At 36.7% G+C, this 14656-nt stretch overlaps 1 protein-coding gene across 6 annotated transcripts in view; it reads right to left on the bottom strand.

The window, feature by feature from the left end:
* The window catches only part of EML5 (EMAP like 5), a 205441-nt gene that overhangs the window by 132721 nt on the left and 58064 nt on the right, over nt 1-14656 (bottom strand). For all 6 annotated transcript variants that reach the window (XR_004432358.1, XM_033191654.1, XM_033191655.1 and 3 more), the window contains exons 5-7: nt 12713-12898; nt 11175-11310; nt 8344-8545 (exon numbers count right to left, since the gene is read on the bottom strand). Coding sequence is in view for 5 of the 6 variants with exons in the window: in XM_033191654.1 (XP_033047545.1) it covers nt 8344-8545; nt 11175-11310; nt 12713-12898 (524 nt within the window). In the remaining variant the exon portion in view is untranslated. The remainder of the gene's footprint in view (nt 1-8343; nt 8546-11174; nt 11311-12712; nt 12899-14656) is intronic.

Genomic DNA, 14656 nt, shown 5'->3' with positions numbered 1-14656 from the left:
TTAAGATAAATCTAGATATCTTAACTATCTGTTTTGCAGCAAGAAATTCTTAACTATGAAAATGGGAACTGTTCATGCTTAAATGACAGAAGTTGATAGAATCTTTTGCTTTTAATTTTTTTGGCGACATCATGTCACTCTGTCACTCAGGCTGGAGTGCAGTGGCGTGATCATAGCTTACTATAACCTTGACCCTGTGGGCTCAAGCGATCCTCTAGCCTCAGCCTCACGAGAAGCTGGGACTACAGGAATGTGCCACCCAACCTGGCTACATTTTGTTGTTGTTGTTGTTTTGGTATCCTTTTAGCACAGCTATAGTGTCACTGCATAATAAACACAATGTTTTGCCATCTAATTGAAAACCAGTAAAGTCCATACTCCATTGTGCCTTAAAAATGTAACATTCTAAGTCCAATTTTATCTTTTTCCTCTTATTTCAACATGATGAGTATGCACTGGTGATAAATAATAATGTCACCATATGGTAATGCACATAGCACTCAAAATTCTGCCAAGTTGTAACTGTGTCATTGAAATTTGTAATGAGCTGAGGAGCAGTGCAAAATGATGTGAGTGTACCATCTCTTTCCCAACATCTCAACTCTGCATCTGTAGTGTGATACACTGCATTTTTTTTTTTTTTTTTTTGGAGACTGAGTTTTGTTCCTGTTGTCCAGGCTGGAGTGCATGGTGTGATCTTGGCTCACTGCAACCTCTGCCTCCCAGGTTCAAGCGATTCTCCTGCCTCAGCCTCCCAAGTAGCTGGGATTACAGGCATGCACCTCACCACACCTGGCTAATTTTGTATTTGTAGTAGAGACGGGGTTTCTCCATGTTGGTCAGGCTAGTCTCGAACTCCCAACCTCAGGTGATCCACCCGCCTTGGCCTCCCAAAGTGCTGGGATTACAGGTGTGAGCCACCGCACCCAGCCAATACAATGCATTTTTAAACAATGCAGTAACATTGATTCTTTCACTTTTAGGTAGGTTGTTTCTATCCTGACCAAAGGGAAAGAGTGTGTGTGTGTAGACACACATGTATATATCCTTATGTACATACAGTCTAGTGTACTATCTAGTGTAAAACTATCCAAATTCAGAATCCACAATGCTAGAAATCAACAACAAAAAGATAACTAGAAGATACCCATTGTTTGAAAATTAAGAATTATACTTCCATATAATCTAAAAGACAAAGACAAAGATGAACTCTTAATGATTTGTTACTATTTTGAAGTAAGTTATAAAACTGCTTAAAATCAAAACTTGTGAAATACAGCTGAAACAGTACTTAGGAGGAACTTTTGGGAGCTTTAAATGCATATACAGTTGGCCCTCTGTATCCATGGGTTCTGTAACTACAAATTCAACCAACCATGGATGGAAAATGTAGTTAGGCCTATGATGGCTGCATTTGTACTGAACATGTACAGACTTTTTTTTCTTGTCATTAGTCCCTAAACAATATGGTATAACAACTATTTACACAGCACTTACACTGTATTAGGTATTATAAGTATTCTAGAGATTTAAAGTACAGTTGACCCTTGAATAATGCAACAGTTAGAGGCACCAATCTCCATGCCATCAAAAAGCCATGTCTAACGTTTGACTCTCCAAACACTTAACTACTAATAGCCTACTGTTGACTGGAAGTCTTATCAATAACACAAACAGTTGTTTAACATATATTTTTGTGTATTATATGTACTAATACTGCATACTTACAATAAAGTAAGCTAGAGAAAACATAATTAAGAAAATCATAAAAAAAAAAAGGAAGAGAAAATAAAATTGTTATTCATTAAGTAGAAGTGGATCATCATAAAAGTCTACATCCTCATCATCTTCACATTGTGTAGGCTGAGAGGGAAGGAGAGGAGAGGCTTGTCTTACGATCTCAGGGTGGCAGAGGTGGAAGAAAATCCACCTGTAAGTGGACCCATGCAGTTCAAACCTGTGTTGTTCAAGGAGTAACTGTATTTTGGAGGATGTTCAAATTATATATCATTTTATATAATGGACTTGAACATCCACGGATTATGATATCTGCAGGGGGTCCTGGAACTAATCTCCCCAAAAATAGCAAGGAATAACTATATTATAAATAAACAAAGGCTACAATTTAATGAATAGGCATCTACCCCAAGACATTAGAAAAAGATCGCCAAAACTAAGTAGATTTTCTAAATGCTTTGATTATATTTTTAAAATTGTTACTAGTTTATAGGAAAAATTATTTTTGTATATTGTTTTCATATCCAGAAAATTTGCTAAACTCTCTTTTCAATTCCAGTAATTCGTCTTATTTTCGTTTGAATTTTCCTATATATATAAACACATCACACATATATATATATAACCAACTGAGAATGGCAGTTGTTTTTTCCTTTCCAATCTGTGTGTGTGTGTGTGTGTATGCGCACATATATATACACATACATATACATGCTATACATATACACATTTGGCCTTACTATATTGACCAAGATTTCTAGTCTATAGCTGAACAGAATGGTGAAAATGAGCATAACTGTCTTTTTCCTGATTTCAAAGGAAAATCTTCAATACTTTAACATTAAATATGATATTTGCTGGTGACATTCTACGCTCTTACCACAAGGGACAGCAAACCATGTCCTGTGGGCCAAACCAGGCCTGCTACCTATTTTTGTACAATCTGAAAGCTAAGAATAATTTTTACATTTTTAAATGGTTGAAAACAATGTTTTTTTTTTTGTTTTTTTTTTTGTTTTTGAGGCGGAGTCTCGCTCTGTCGCCCAGGCTGGAGTGCAGTGGCCGGATCTCAGCTCACTGCAAGCTCCACCTCCCGGGTTCATGCCATTCTCCTGCCTCAGCCTCCTGAGTAGCTGGGACTACAGACGCCCGCCATCTCGCCCGGCTAGTTTTTGTATTTTTAGTAGAGACGGGGTTTCACCGTGTTCGCCAGGATGGTCTCGATCTCCTGACCTCGTGATCCGCCCGTCTCGGCCTCCCAAAGTGCTGGGATTACAGGCTTGAGCCACCGCGCCCGGCCGAAAACAATGTTTTAATAAAATTTTGAAACACAAGAAAATTATTTGAAATTCTACTTTCTGTGTCTGTAAATAAAGTTTCATGGAAGTATAGGTGTATACTTACTTGGTTTTTTGTTTTGTTTTGTTTTTTTGAGACAGAGTCTCACTTTGTCGCCCAGGCTGGAGTGCTGGTGCAATCTTAGTTCACTGCAACCTCCGCCTCCCAGGTTCAAGCGATTCTCGTGCCTCATCCTCCTGAGTAGCTGGGATTACAAGCGTGTGCCACCATGCCTGGCTTATTTTTGTATTTTTAGCAGAGACAGGGTTTTGCCATGTTGGCCAAGCTGGTCTTGAACTCCTGGCCTCATGTGATCCACATGCCTCAGTCTCCCAAAGGGCTGGGATTACAGGCATGAGCCACCACACTGTTTCTTTTGTTGTTTTGTTTTTGTTTTTTTAATGTATTGTCTATGGTTTACATACTGTCTTTGTATCACACTACAGAGGCAGAGTTGAGATATTGGGAAAGAGATGATACACTCTCACTACTTTGGACTGCTCCTCAGTACATTACAATTTTCAGTGACACAGTTACAACTTGACAAAATTTTGAGGGCTATCTGTATTACCATATAGTGACATTTTGTTATTATTTTTGTTTACCAATGTATATTCATATGGTACTTAGAATGTTACTTTTTTAAGGCACAATTGAGCATGGGTTATACTGTTATTGAATTAGATGGCAAAGCATTAGGTTTATTATGCAATGACACTGTAGCTGTGCTAAAAGGACAAATATAAATTATCAGACTAAGCACTCATCACAATTTTTCCAACTCACAGGTAAGCCCAGAAAAATTAGAAAATTTAAAACAGAGTATCTCATGACAGAATTTATTTACAAATTTAAAAATACAATGAGGTTGCAAGAGAATTAAGTTTCTGAGTGGTTGATCTGTTAGCCAAGCAAGGAAAGCTACTTATTGGTAATGAAAATGGTAAATCATTTTGAATTGCAGCAGCTTCAGAAATATGTCCAGAGAAAACAGACTTAAGACTGTTATAGCCTTTCCATGAGAACAGTTGCTCCAAAAGTTGAGAATATTGGGAACACTACCAATAATTAATTTAAAAACAAGATAAATAATTTTGAGTGGTTTTCCTTGATTCTTGATGGGTTAACAGATGTTACAGATACTACTCAATTGTTTATTAGAGGAATCAATGCCAGTGTGAAGTGACAAGAATTTGCTTTTACAAATAGTCTGCACGAAACAACTACAGACAAGAATATTTTCAAAATCATTGAGAAAAAACTAATTCAATACAACCTAAATTGGAATCTGTTAAGATGAATTATAACTAACTGATGGTGGGAAAAAATATGTATAGAAAAAAATGGCTTAAAGAAATTTACAGATTATAAAAATGTAAGGGGTTTAAAGCCTGTGCGTATTCATTGTATTATTCTTTAGCACATACTTAGCGAAGAAAAAAATAAGACTGTCTCTTGTTTTTTTAACTAATAGCGTTAATGGTGAACTTCATCTGCTCCTGTGGATTTAACTAACCACTGTCAGTTCTGTGAATTTTTGCCAGATACAGAAGTAGAAAATCCTGACTTGCGCTAACACAGCAGTTAAATGGCTTAGCAGTGGTAAAGTTTTATTGATTTTCTGATCTCAGAACCAAGACTGAAATTTTTCTGAATTATGAAGAATTGCCTCTCTCTCTCTCTTTCTCTCTCTCTCTCTTTCTTTTGAGATGGAGTCTGGCTCTGTTTCCCAGGCTGGAGTGGAGTGGCGCGATCTCAGCTCATTGCAACCTCTGTCTCCCAGGTTCTAGCGATATTATTAAACACTGAATGGATTTGGAAATTAGCTTCTACTGAAGACTCAATACTGTTACCTAATGAATTCAACCTAAAATTATAAGGCAAAAGCAGCATAATGCCATGTGAAACTTACATTGTGGTAAAGTCATTTGGACAATTAATGCTATTTGAATAACAGTATCAAGCTGCTTTATATACTCCTGTGCTATCAAAACTTAAAACCAGAATTGAGGTCTCCATTCCCACCCAAATCCGCAGCAGATATTTTTTGGAGCTTAATTTATAGCTTTAGCAGCATATGTTGGACTATCCTCCTTTGGCAAATGCTGGGTCTTGTCTGTCCCTTGTGCTCCAAGAGAAAGCCATAAACAAAGGTCAAGTTTACCCAAAGGAAAAATGCCTTCAGGGCAAAAAGCAGCTTTGGCACAATGCCCCCCTAGATGCCCATTTTCTTTCACAAATTGGCTGGATAGCTCCTCATTATCTTGTCAGTTCTTTGAAGGTTTTAAGGTGATTTACATTTTAACTAACATCTTTAGTTGTTTTCATTGGAAGTTGTTTTATTCCAAATAAATTGGCCACCAATAACAGAAACAGTAGTCTGAACAATTCCTTTTTAAAGAAACAGTTGTCCTATTGGCAGCAGCTAGGTAGAACTTGGTAATAGCAATTCTACAATAAAAGGATTATGAATAGTTCTTAGCAAAGCACAGAGTGAGGTGTAGTCCCCACAGTAAGTTTACAGACATATGACCTATGCCATCTCCCAAACCCCAAAAATAGACTGGCACAATGACAGTAAATGGCATGACTGATTAGCATACCATAAAAAACATCAATAATTATCTGGAAACAATTAGGTCGAGTCCCCATCTTACTCCTTACACTAAAGGAAGCTTTACATAGATTAGGAGTTAAACATAAAAATATAACCACTAATGTACTAGAAGAATATATTGAAAATTTTTTTAAAATAATTTTTGGGAAGATTTCTCTACGATAGAATACCAGAAGTCATGAAAGAAATTACTGATAAATGCAGCTATATAAAACATAACAACACAACAAGAATTTTTGCTTACCTAAAACAACCTACATGAAGTAAAAAAAAGAAAAAGCAAGTAACAAACTATTGAAATTACTTGCAATTTACATTATCGGCAAAGAGTTAACATCCATAATATATAAAGAGCTGCTAAAAGTAAAGGAGAAAAAGATCAACAACCCTACAGAAAAAAATGGCAAGAAATGTGGAAAGTTTATAGAAAGGATTCTAGGGAACCAACCTAACTTTTTAAAATTGGTAAATATACAGAAAGAATTAAGCACTTTTCTGCTTGTATTATACCCAGGATAAATAAATAATTGATGAGAAGAAATTCTCTTTATAGAAATACTACAGCTAACAAATGAATAATGAGTGGTAAATATAAGTATTAGAATGCCACCATGTGAAACACTTATTAAAATGACAGACTTAGGCCCACATGCATTCTCAACGGGGGTAATATTTCCTGAAAGGGGGTAAAAATGAATTCTTAGGGGTAAAATATCTAAATATTACAATGGTTTGTGTTCTCTTAAGGGGCCACAATACAAAAAGAGATACACAGTTGTCTGTGGTCTTAAAATATCAAAGTGAGGGTGTGATCAATAAAAAAAAAAAGTAAGAAAGTGACAATGAAAAAAGGTTGGGAAACACTGATCTAGACAATCATCATCAATGGTCGCTACTAGAAAAAACGGAGACTACACATTACATACCAACAAGCAGGAGTACATCACCACCTAGGAAATATCCTTGGTGAAAATTCATAATTGTATCTCATCAAACCTCTAAATCTAACTACCAATTTACAGGATACAAGGAGCACAGACTATGTTAAAATACACTATGGGTATGCAATTAGCCAAATCCAGAATGTGGGAAACCCTGAATAAACTGTAAGAAGAACAAAAAGGGAAGAAGAAAGCTGTAGAATAAAAGAGACTGAAAAGACATACCAACAAATGCAATACATGAAGCTCATTTGGATCCTGATTTTAAGAAATCATAAAAATATTTTATGAGACAATCAGGAATTTCTATACCAGCTAGATACAGAACACTGTGTGATAAGAGTATTGTGGTGATGTTTGAGATCTTTTAAAGATACAAACTGAAATATTTACAGATGAAATCAGGGAGGAAAAAAAGACAAATTGGGGGAAACAAATTTCAACTCCTAAAATTGATCAGTGGTTCTCAAACTTCTGAGTATATCGTAGTCACTTGGAAGGCTTCTGAAATCACAAATTGCTCAATTTCTGGTATTAGGTCCTGTAAAAGGCCTAAGAATATGCATTTCTTACAAGTTCTTAGGTAATGTTGATGTTGCTCGTCAAGGAACCACACTTTGAGAACCACTATCCCAGACACGATTTCTAATTTCTTTAATATATAGACATATATCATTAGATCTTACTTAAAATCAAGTAGAGAAAAAGATCTATGAACTAATAGAAAATAGGCAAAGGATTTGAACAGGTTAAGGAAAAAAATGTCCTCTAAACATATAAAAACATACTCAACAACCCTCAATATAAGAGAAATACACATTTTCAAAATATAACAAGGTATCATTTTTCACCTTTTGGGATTATAATTAGTTCTGTTAAGGGTGGGAGAAAACAGGCACTGGCAATATATTCACGATAGGTGTATAAATTGTTGCTGCCTCTATGTAAGGCCTTATCTATCAAAATTTAAAATATGCACATCCTTTGATTACTGCTAAACATTTATCAGAGATATTCATACATGTACAAAATGACAAATGTATAATGATGTTCATTGCAAGCCCTGTATTTATAAAATACACAAAACTGGAGGAAACTAATCTTCCATGAGTAATGGATTAGCTGAATAAATTACAGTATATCCATGCAGTGAAATATTATATTCCTGTTAAAAAGAAGGAAGTAGTTCTGTACATTCTGATATGGAACAAACTCCATATCATATATTCATAAGAGAAAAAATATTACTAATAATTCTATTAATTTTCAGTACTTACTACTTATGTTCATTTGTTATACCATGAACTAATAAAATTTTAATCGGAGTATTTTAAGCTTTCTTTTTTTTTTTTTTTTTTTTTTTTTTGAGACAGAGTCTCACTCTGTTGCCAGGCTGGAATGCAACGGCACGATCTTGGTGCACTGCAACCTCCATCTCCTGGGTTCAAGTGATTCTCCTGCCTCAGCCTCCCGAGTAGCTGGGATTACAGGCGCCCGCCACCATGCCCAGCTAATTTTTGTATTTTTAGTAGAAATGGGGTTTCACCATGTTGGCCAGGATAGTCTCAATCTCTTGACCTTGTGATCCACCTGCCTTGGCCTCCCAAAGTGCTGGGATTACAGGCATGAGCCACTGCGACCGGCCATGTTTTCTTTACGTTTATCTAAGGATACATCCCAGCCTATGGAATTACTTTATAATTTGCTTACCTGACTGAACGATCATCACTTCCAGTCACAGCCAAAGGTTTAGTAGGATGGACAGCAAGTGCCCAAAGTTCACCTTCACAATGCCCTTGCATAATTAGAAAAGGTTTATTTCTTTCTTGCACCACAATTTCAAAAATTTCACTGTCCTGTGTTCCAACTAGAATGTGGTCACCTCGCCAACACACACTCCTTACAGACAAACCTAGTAAAAAGTAAATTGTATTTAATATATAATGCTGTAATAATGATAGCAGCAGGAGGCAGACAAATCCCTACGCAGATAGGGGCAAGTCCTGGTGAAATTCAACCTTCAAACTGAAGACAGTTTAAAGCCTGAAAGCCAAGCTACAGGTCTTGGATAAATCCACAGACCAACTGAGAACGTCTCTTTCCATTTGGCACACTTTCCTCTGATTGATCCCCACCTTTCACCTACTTTACACATATTTACCCTTCCCTAATTGGTTTTTTATAGTGTTGTGCCCATCTTTGAGTGGTGCCTTTTTAAAGCCTTTTTTGCATACTCACAAACCCATCAGCATGCAATCACTCATTCTGAGCCCATAAAAGCTCCAGACTCAGCTATATTTGGGGATTGCCCACCTTTGGGTGGGGTGTTGGGGGCGGGGGAGACTACCTGACTTCAGCCCATCTCGGGTACCCTCTCCACTGAGAGCTGTTTTGTCACTCAGTAAAACTCTTTGCCTTGTTCACTTGCCAGCTGTCAGTATAACCTCTTTCTTCTTGGATGTGGGACAAGAACTTGGAACTCACCCAACAGTGAGTACAGAGCTGTAGACCTGTAGCATTCCCCTCCTACTCACCAAGCAACAGGAGAGGCAGCCACTGGGCACCACATGCCCCGTTTATTGGGCAGGACCGAAAGAGCTATTAACATGCTGTAACACCTGCTTTGGGGCTTCAGGGTTGTTGGAGTCCCCAAGTTTTTTAGGTGCCACCACATTCCCTTCATCCAGACACCAACGCCCAAGGCAGAAGCAGGTCACAGCACACCCGCTTTGGGGCTTCAGGGTTGTTGGAGTCCCCAAGTTTTTTAGGTGCCACCACATTCCCTTCATCCAGACACCAACGCCCAAGGCAGAAGCAGGTCACAGCACACCCACTTTGGGGCTTCAGGGTTGCTGGAGTCCCCAAGTTTTTTAGGTGCCACCACATTCCCTTCATCCAGACACCAACGCCCAAGGCAGAAGCAGGTCACAGCACACCCACTTTGGGGCTTCAGGGTTGCTGGAGTCCCCAAGTTTTTTAGGTGCCACCACATTCCCTTCATCCAGACACCAACGCCCAAGGCAGAAGCAGGTACAGCACACCCGGCCCAGCCACGGGCTGAGCACAGATCCTGCAGCAAGTGTGGGATCCAGCCAGAGTGCAAGCCAAGCGCAGCCTGCCAGGCCAAGTGGGCAGGGTACCTCCTGGCGAGCCTGGAGCCCAGTGCAGCCCTGGACAGGCGCGTTGCCAGCCATGAAGGTCTCCAGCTGGCAAGGTGGCACCCAAAATATCCTGTGTCAATAATTCCAATCTTCCTAAATTGAAGTTAATTTTGTACCTTTTATATCTTAGATGTGAGACAGAAGAAAATATGTAAGTCCTTGATCTATAATCACATTTTCTTCAACTGTCCATGTTGTTTTCTACATGAAATATTTGTCTTTTTATGTACCTAGTTCCTACCCAGCCTTCAGACATGTACTCTTCTTCCTTCTCCCTTGTAGACAACTCTAGCCATGTCTACTTGCTCAGCCAGTCTTACAACACTTCAGTCTGCATTGTTCAATAAGTACTCAATTAGTAAATTACCTTTATAGAATTGTATTCTTTTTCTTTCAATAAGCTGACTTTTTACTTGTCTATATTTCATTTCTTTGATATACTCATAAAATCATTAAAAAGAGAGAATTCCACTTTTTCTGCATACTCCTCAATGTCTGTTGTAATCTTAGGAAAGCTACTGTGTTTTTCATTTTTCTCATGTGTGTTACATGGCCAATATAAAGACACCATGTACCTCACAATGTCCTTATGAGGATCAGATAAGAAAAAGTCTCAAATTATTTTGTAAGCTTTAAAGCACAATAATGTTTAGCAAAACTAATGAAAATACAATAACAGTTAACATTTACATGCTTATTATGTGTTATCCTTATAAACATTTTAGAAATATCAATTCATTCGATCCTATATCCTAAATAATGTATTTATTCTTATTCTCATTTACAGTGAGGGTAAATTACCAGTCCAAGGTCACACAACTTGTAGGTGACTGGAATATGGTTTAAACACAAACCTGTGGGTAGTTTTTATAGTAAAAGGTCCTGTTTTATTACATCAATTTTTTTTAATCCCCAAGAGAAAAAAACTCCCCCAATTGCTGACAAATTTGGATGAAGGAAAAATACATCTATCCACATTTAAATCATCCTGAACAAAAGTTTCCCAACCCTCAACATTTACCCCCAACTGTTTATTTAGAATAGTTTATTTGTTAAATAGTTATAGTTAGCATTCTAATAGTAAAATACTTTCAAAATCCAAAGATACCTAAGTGAGTACCTCTCACATCTCTCTATAGGTCCCATTATAATAGACATTAGACTTATGAAAGAATCTTTCTCCTAACAATGAACCTAAACTCTTTACAGGCAAAATTTCTCCTTAATAGAAGAATTTCAATCAAATGCATACAGGGTAAAGAGGCAAATATGAGTCTTATTTATATTTACAAAACTTACATTGATACTTACTGAAAGAAAGAGATAATCTTTGGGAAGTTTAGAGTTTGCCTAGTAATAAGACATTTGTTTTGTTATTACCTTTGTATCCCTGGTCTGTTTCCCTGAGATCAATCACAGTAATTGGTTTAAAAGTTAAATCCCAAAGACGAATACAACCATCTCTGCCACCAGTAGCAAAGCCTTCTTCACAAGCATTCATGCTAAAAATTCCTGCCTAGAAGGGGAAATAAAATAAATTAACAAAAAATGTTTTTTAAGAACATCTATTATATGAAAGTAGAAACCCTTTTAAACCAATCTAACAATATTTTGGTAGGATATAAGAATAAACAAATACATCAGAAAACACAAAAGAAAATCTAGAAGTAAGTCCACAGGAACTTAATACAGTTGCCCCTTGTGGATTTGAACTTCACGGGCTCACTTATATGGATTTTTTTCAATAAATACAGTCAGCTCTGAATCCACAGTTCCACATCAGCAATGAAACCCAGATCAAAATACAACCTTTGTGGGATGCAAAACCTATAGATAGGGAGGGCTTTACATATGCAGGTTTCCCAGGGCAAGACTTGAGTATGTGCAGATTTTGGTATCTGTGGTCCTAGAGCCAATCCCCGCAAAATATCAAGGCATGACTATATATAACCAAGGTAGTATTTAATTATATGGATATAATGTAAAAGAAAATAAATTTAAACCCTATACCACATGTAAAAATGAATTATAGATGAACATAAAATATAACCATTTATAACTAAATATAAAAAATAAAATATTAGAAAAAGTCAGAATAACATTTAGGTAACTTTGGGCTGTGAGAGACTTTTCTATGCATGGCAGATCACCCACGAGTTTTAAATTTGTTCATATGAGAAAAGATATAATAAGCAAAGACAAACAGATTGGAGAAATATTTGCAACACGTGTGACTGTCAAAAGATTAATAACCCTAATATTCAAATGAATAAAGGAAATAAAAACAATTCAATAACAACAAAAAATTTAAAAAGTAAAAAAGCAAAGGGTAGGAAAACCCAGTTAATAGAAATGTAATGCACTGAGGACTTTTCTACATGAAGATCTTGCTGTTAACAACGTGGCGGCTTTGTGCTATCCAGCTCCCTTTACTTTGTAAGGTGGACCCAACTGCTAAAAAGCTCAAACCAAAAAACACGAAACAGTTTAAACAGCAGATTTCTTTTTCAGTTTAGTAAGTTATTTACACAAAAATCTAATCGCCTCTGGTAAATTAGCCTGAAGAGCACTAGCTTTATTCTGGTGTGGTTAATCTAGAATACTTTTAGATTGAAGTTAACAAGCTTTTTTTCAACACTACTCTTCAGAAAGACACCATACTAAAGCAATAGCTTTAACAAGATACTAACTATACTAATGTAATCAATGTCAATGAGTCTAACTGATTTCTTCATTGAAATCTTGAAAACAAATAGATAATTCAGTTAGAAAAGCATTTTTCAAGCAACCAAACTGACTAGAAACAATATACTATATTATGCAGTCTGTCATTCTAAGACAAGGTTAAGTAATATGTCATTCTAAGACAAGGTTAAGCAATACACATTAAAGTATTTAAAATACTTAAATATACTTACAGCATGGGCGCCTTGTATCGTTCGTATAAGATTGATTCCTTTCCAGACATATATATCCCCATTGAGTGCACCAGAATATGTTAATTCATCCCTTGCACAGGCTAGGCACAGTATTGTCTGAAGGTCACCCGTCTTACCAAAGACACCTCGTTTTGGGGTCAGAGCATTTCCACATAAACTCCAGAACTAAAAGGTATACAGTATAATCAAATTACCAAAGAATTCTTACAAAATAAAGTAAAACATTCCCAATACTTTGATGCTATATTAGAGCAGTGAGCTACAAATTAACTAAGAAATTGCCTTATGATAAAATAGCATTCAACGTTCAGATTCTCATCCTAGTGTTGTCAAAAGCTATGTTATAGCATAGCTATAGCCACTGGTTTCAATTCTTATCTGTAAGAATAAGGGGTTTGAATCAGATTATTTTTAAAATATGCTATGCTTTCCTTAGGTTTCTGAAAAGAAATCTACATAAAACTTAGATTAAGCCAGGCACAGTGGCTCATGCCTGTAATCCCAGCACTTTGGGAGGCAAGGTAGGCAGATCACCTGAGGTCAGGAGTTCAAGACCAGCCTGGCCAACATGACTAAGTCCCATCTCTACTAAAAATACAAAAATTAGCCAGGTATGGTGGCGCATGCCTGTAATCCCAGCTACTCGGGAGGTTGAGGCACGAGAATCACTTGAACTCAGGGGGCAGAGTGGTTGCAGTGAGCCAAGAGTGCACGACTGCGCTCCAGCCTGGGCGCAGAGCGAGACTCTGTCTCAAGAAAAAAAACAAAAACAAAAAAAGTTTAAGTTAAAAAGTTGGGAACGGGTTAGCAATGAAAATGAAGATAAGTCATCACAGACTAAGAAGAAAAAGGACCAAATCTAATGTTCTCTCTCTGATAGAAACATTAAAGATAGGAAAAAGGAGTATGCTACAGCTTATTGTAGCTGTAATATTTGATATTTTCAAAGTTGAGCAATTGCTTTGCTTGTAAAGCTTAAAAAAATAAGATAGATGTCCATGGGGAATGATTTGTTCATTCTTGGGAGAAAATAAGAAGTTAAACATGAACCTTCATTACCAGGGGTTTTGTTCTATTAGGTGGATTTAGGTAAATTTTATAGTTCAAGGAGAGAAATTTAAAGAAAAAGGAGTTGGGGGGAAGTGGGCACAGTGGCAAATGCCTGTAGTCTTAGCAACCTGGGAGGCTGAGGTGGGAGGATGATTTGAGGCCAGGAGTTTGAGGCTACAGTGAGCTATAAATCACGCCTGTGAATAGCTACTGCACTCCAGCATGGGCCACATGGTAGGATCCCATCTCTAAAAAATAAACCAAAAAAATGGGACAGGACAGAGATATATACATTAAATAGTTCTGCATGAAGAAATTAGGCCCAAAGAATAAATTCAACTTTGTAATAAGTAATTAACATTTAAAATAACATAATTTATTATCATACATTCTTATTTTAAAATTTGAAGCCTCAAAGAACTAAAAATTATGATCACTATCTATTCAAAGATCTAATAAGTACTTTAATTAATGAAACTTTATAATTTTTAAACTTAAAATCTCCATAATTTCTGTGTATATAAGTGGCTTGTTCTCTTTCTTTCAGCGTGTCCTAATTTGAATCCATTATTTTCTTCTAGATCAATGATTCCCAATGTTAGCTTCACATTAGAATCACCTAGGGAAATTATAAAACGGGATGCCTGGACACCCACTTGAGATGAACTGGGACAGAATCTCTGAAGCATGAAGCCCAGGTACCAAATGATTTTGATGCTCAGCAAGGGTTAAGAACTATTGTTCTAGAATCCAAATCAATATTGTCCAACAGAACTTTCAGTGATGATGAAAATCTTACACACACACACACACACACACACACACGCTTTCCAATACAGTAACCACTAGATACATAAGCATATGAAATGTACT

This window comes from Trachypithecus francoisi, unplaced genomic scaffold (assembly GCF_009764315.1).
Source record: "Trachypithecus francoisi isolate TF-2019V2 unplaced genomic scaffold, Tfra_2.0 Lachesis_group3, whole genome shotgun sequence".
In the NCBI taxonomy this organism is placed as follows: domain Eukaryota; kingdom Metazoa; phylum Chordata; class Mammalia; order Primates; family Cercopithecidae; genus Trachypithecus; species Trachypithecus francoisi.
Note: the sequence above shows the minus strand (reverse complement) of the source record. Positions and strands in the feature narration are given on the sequence as shown.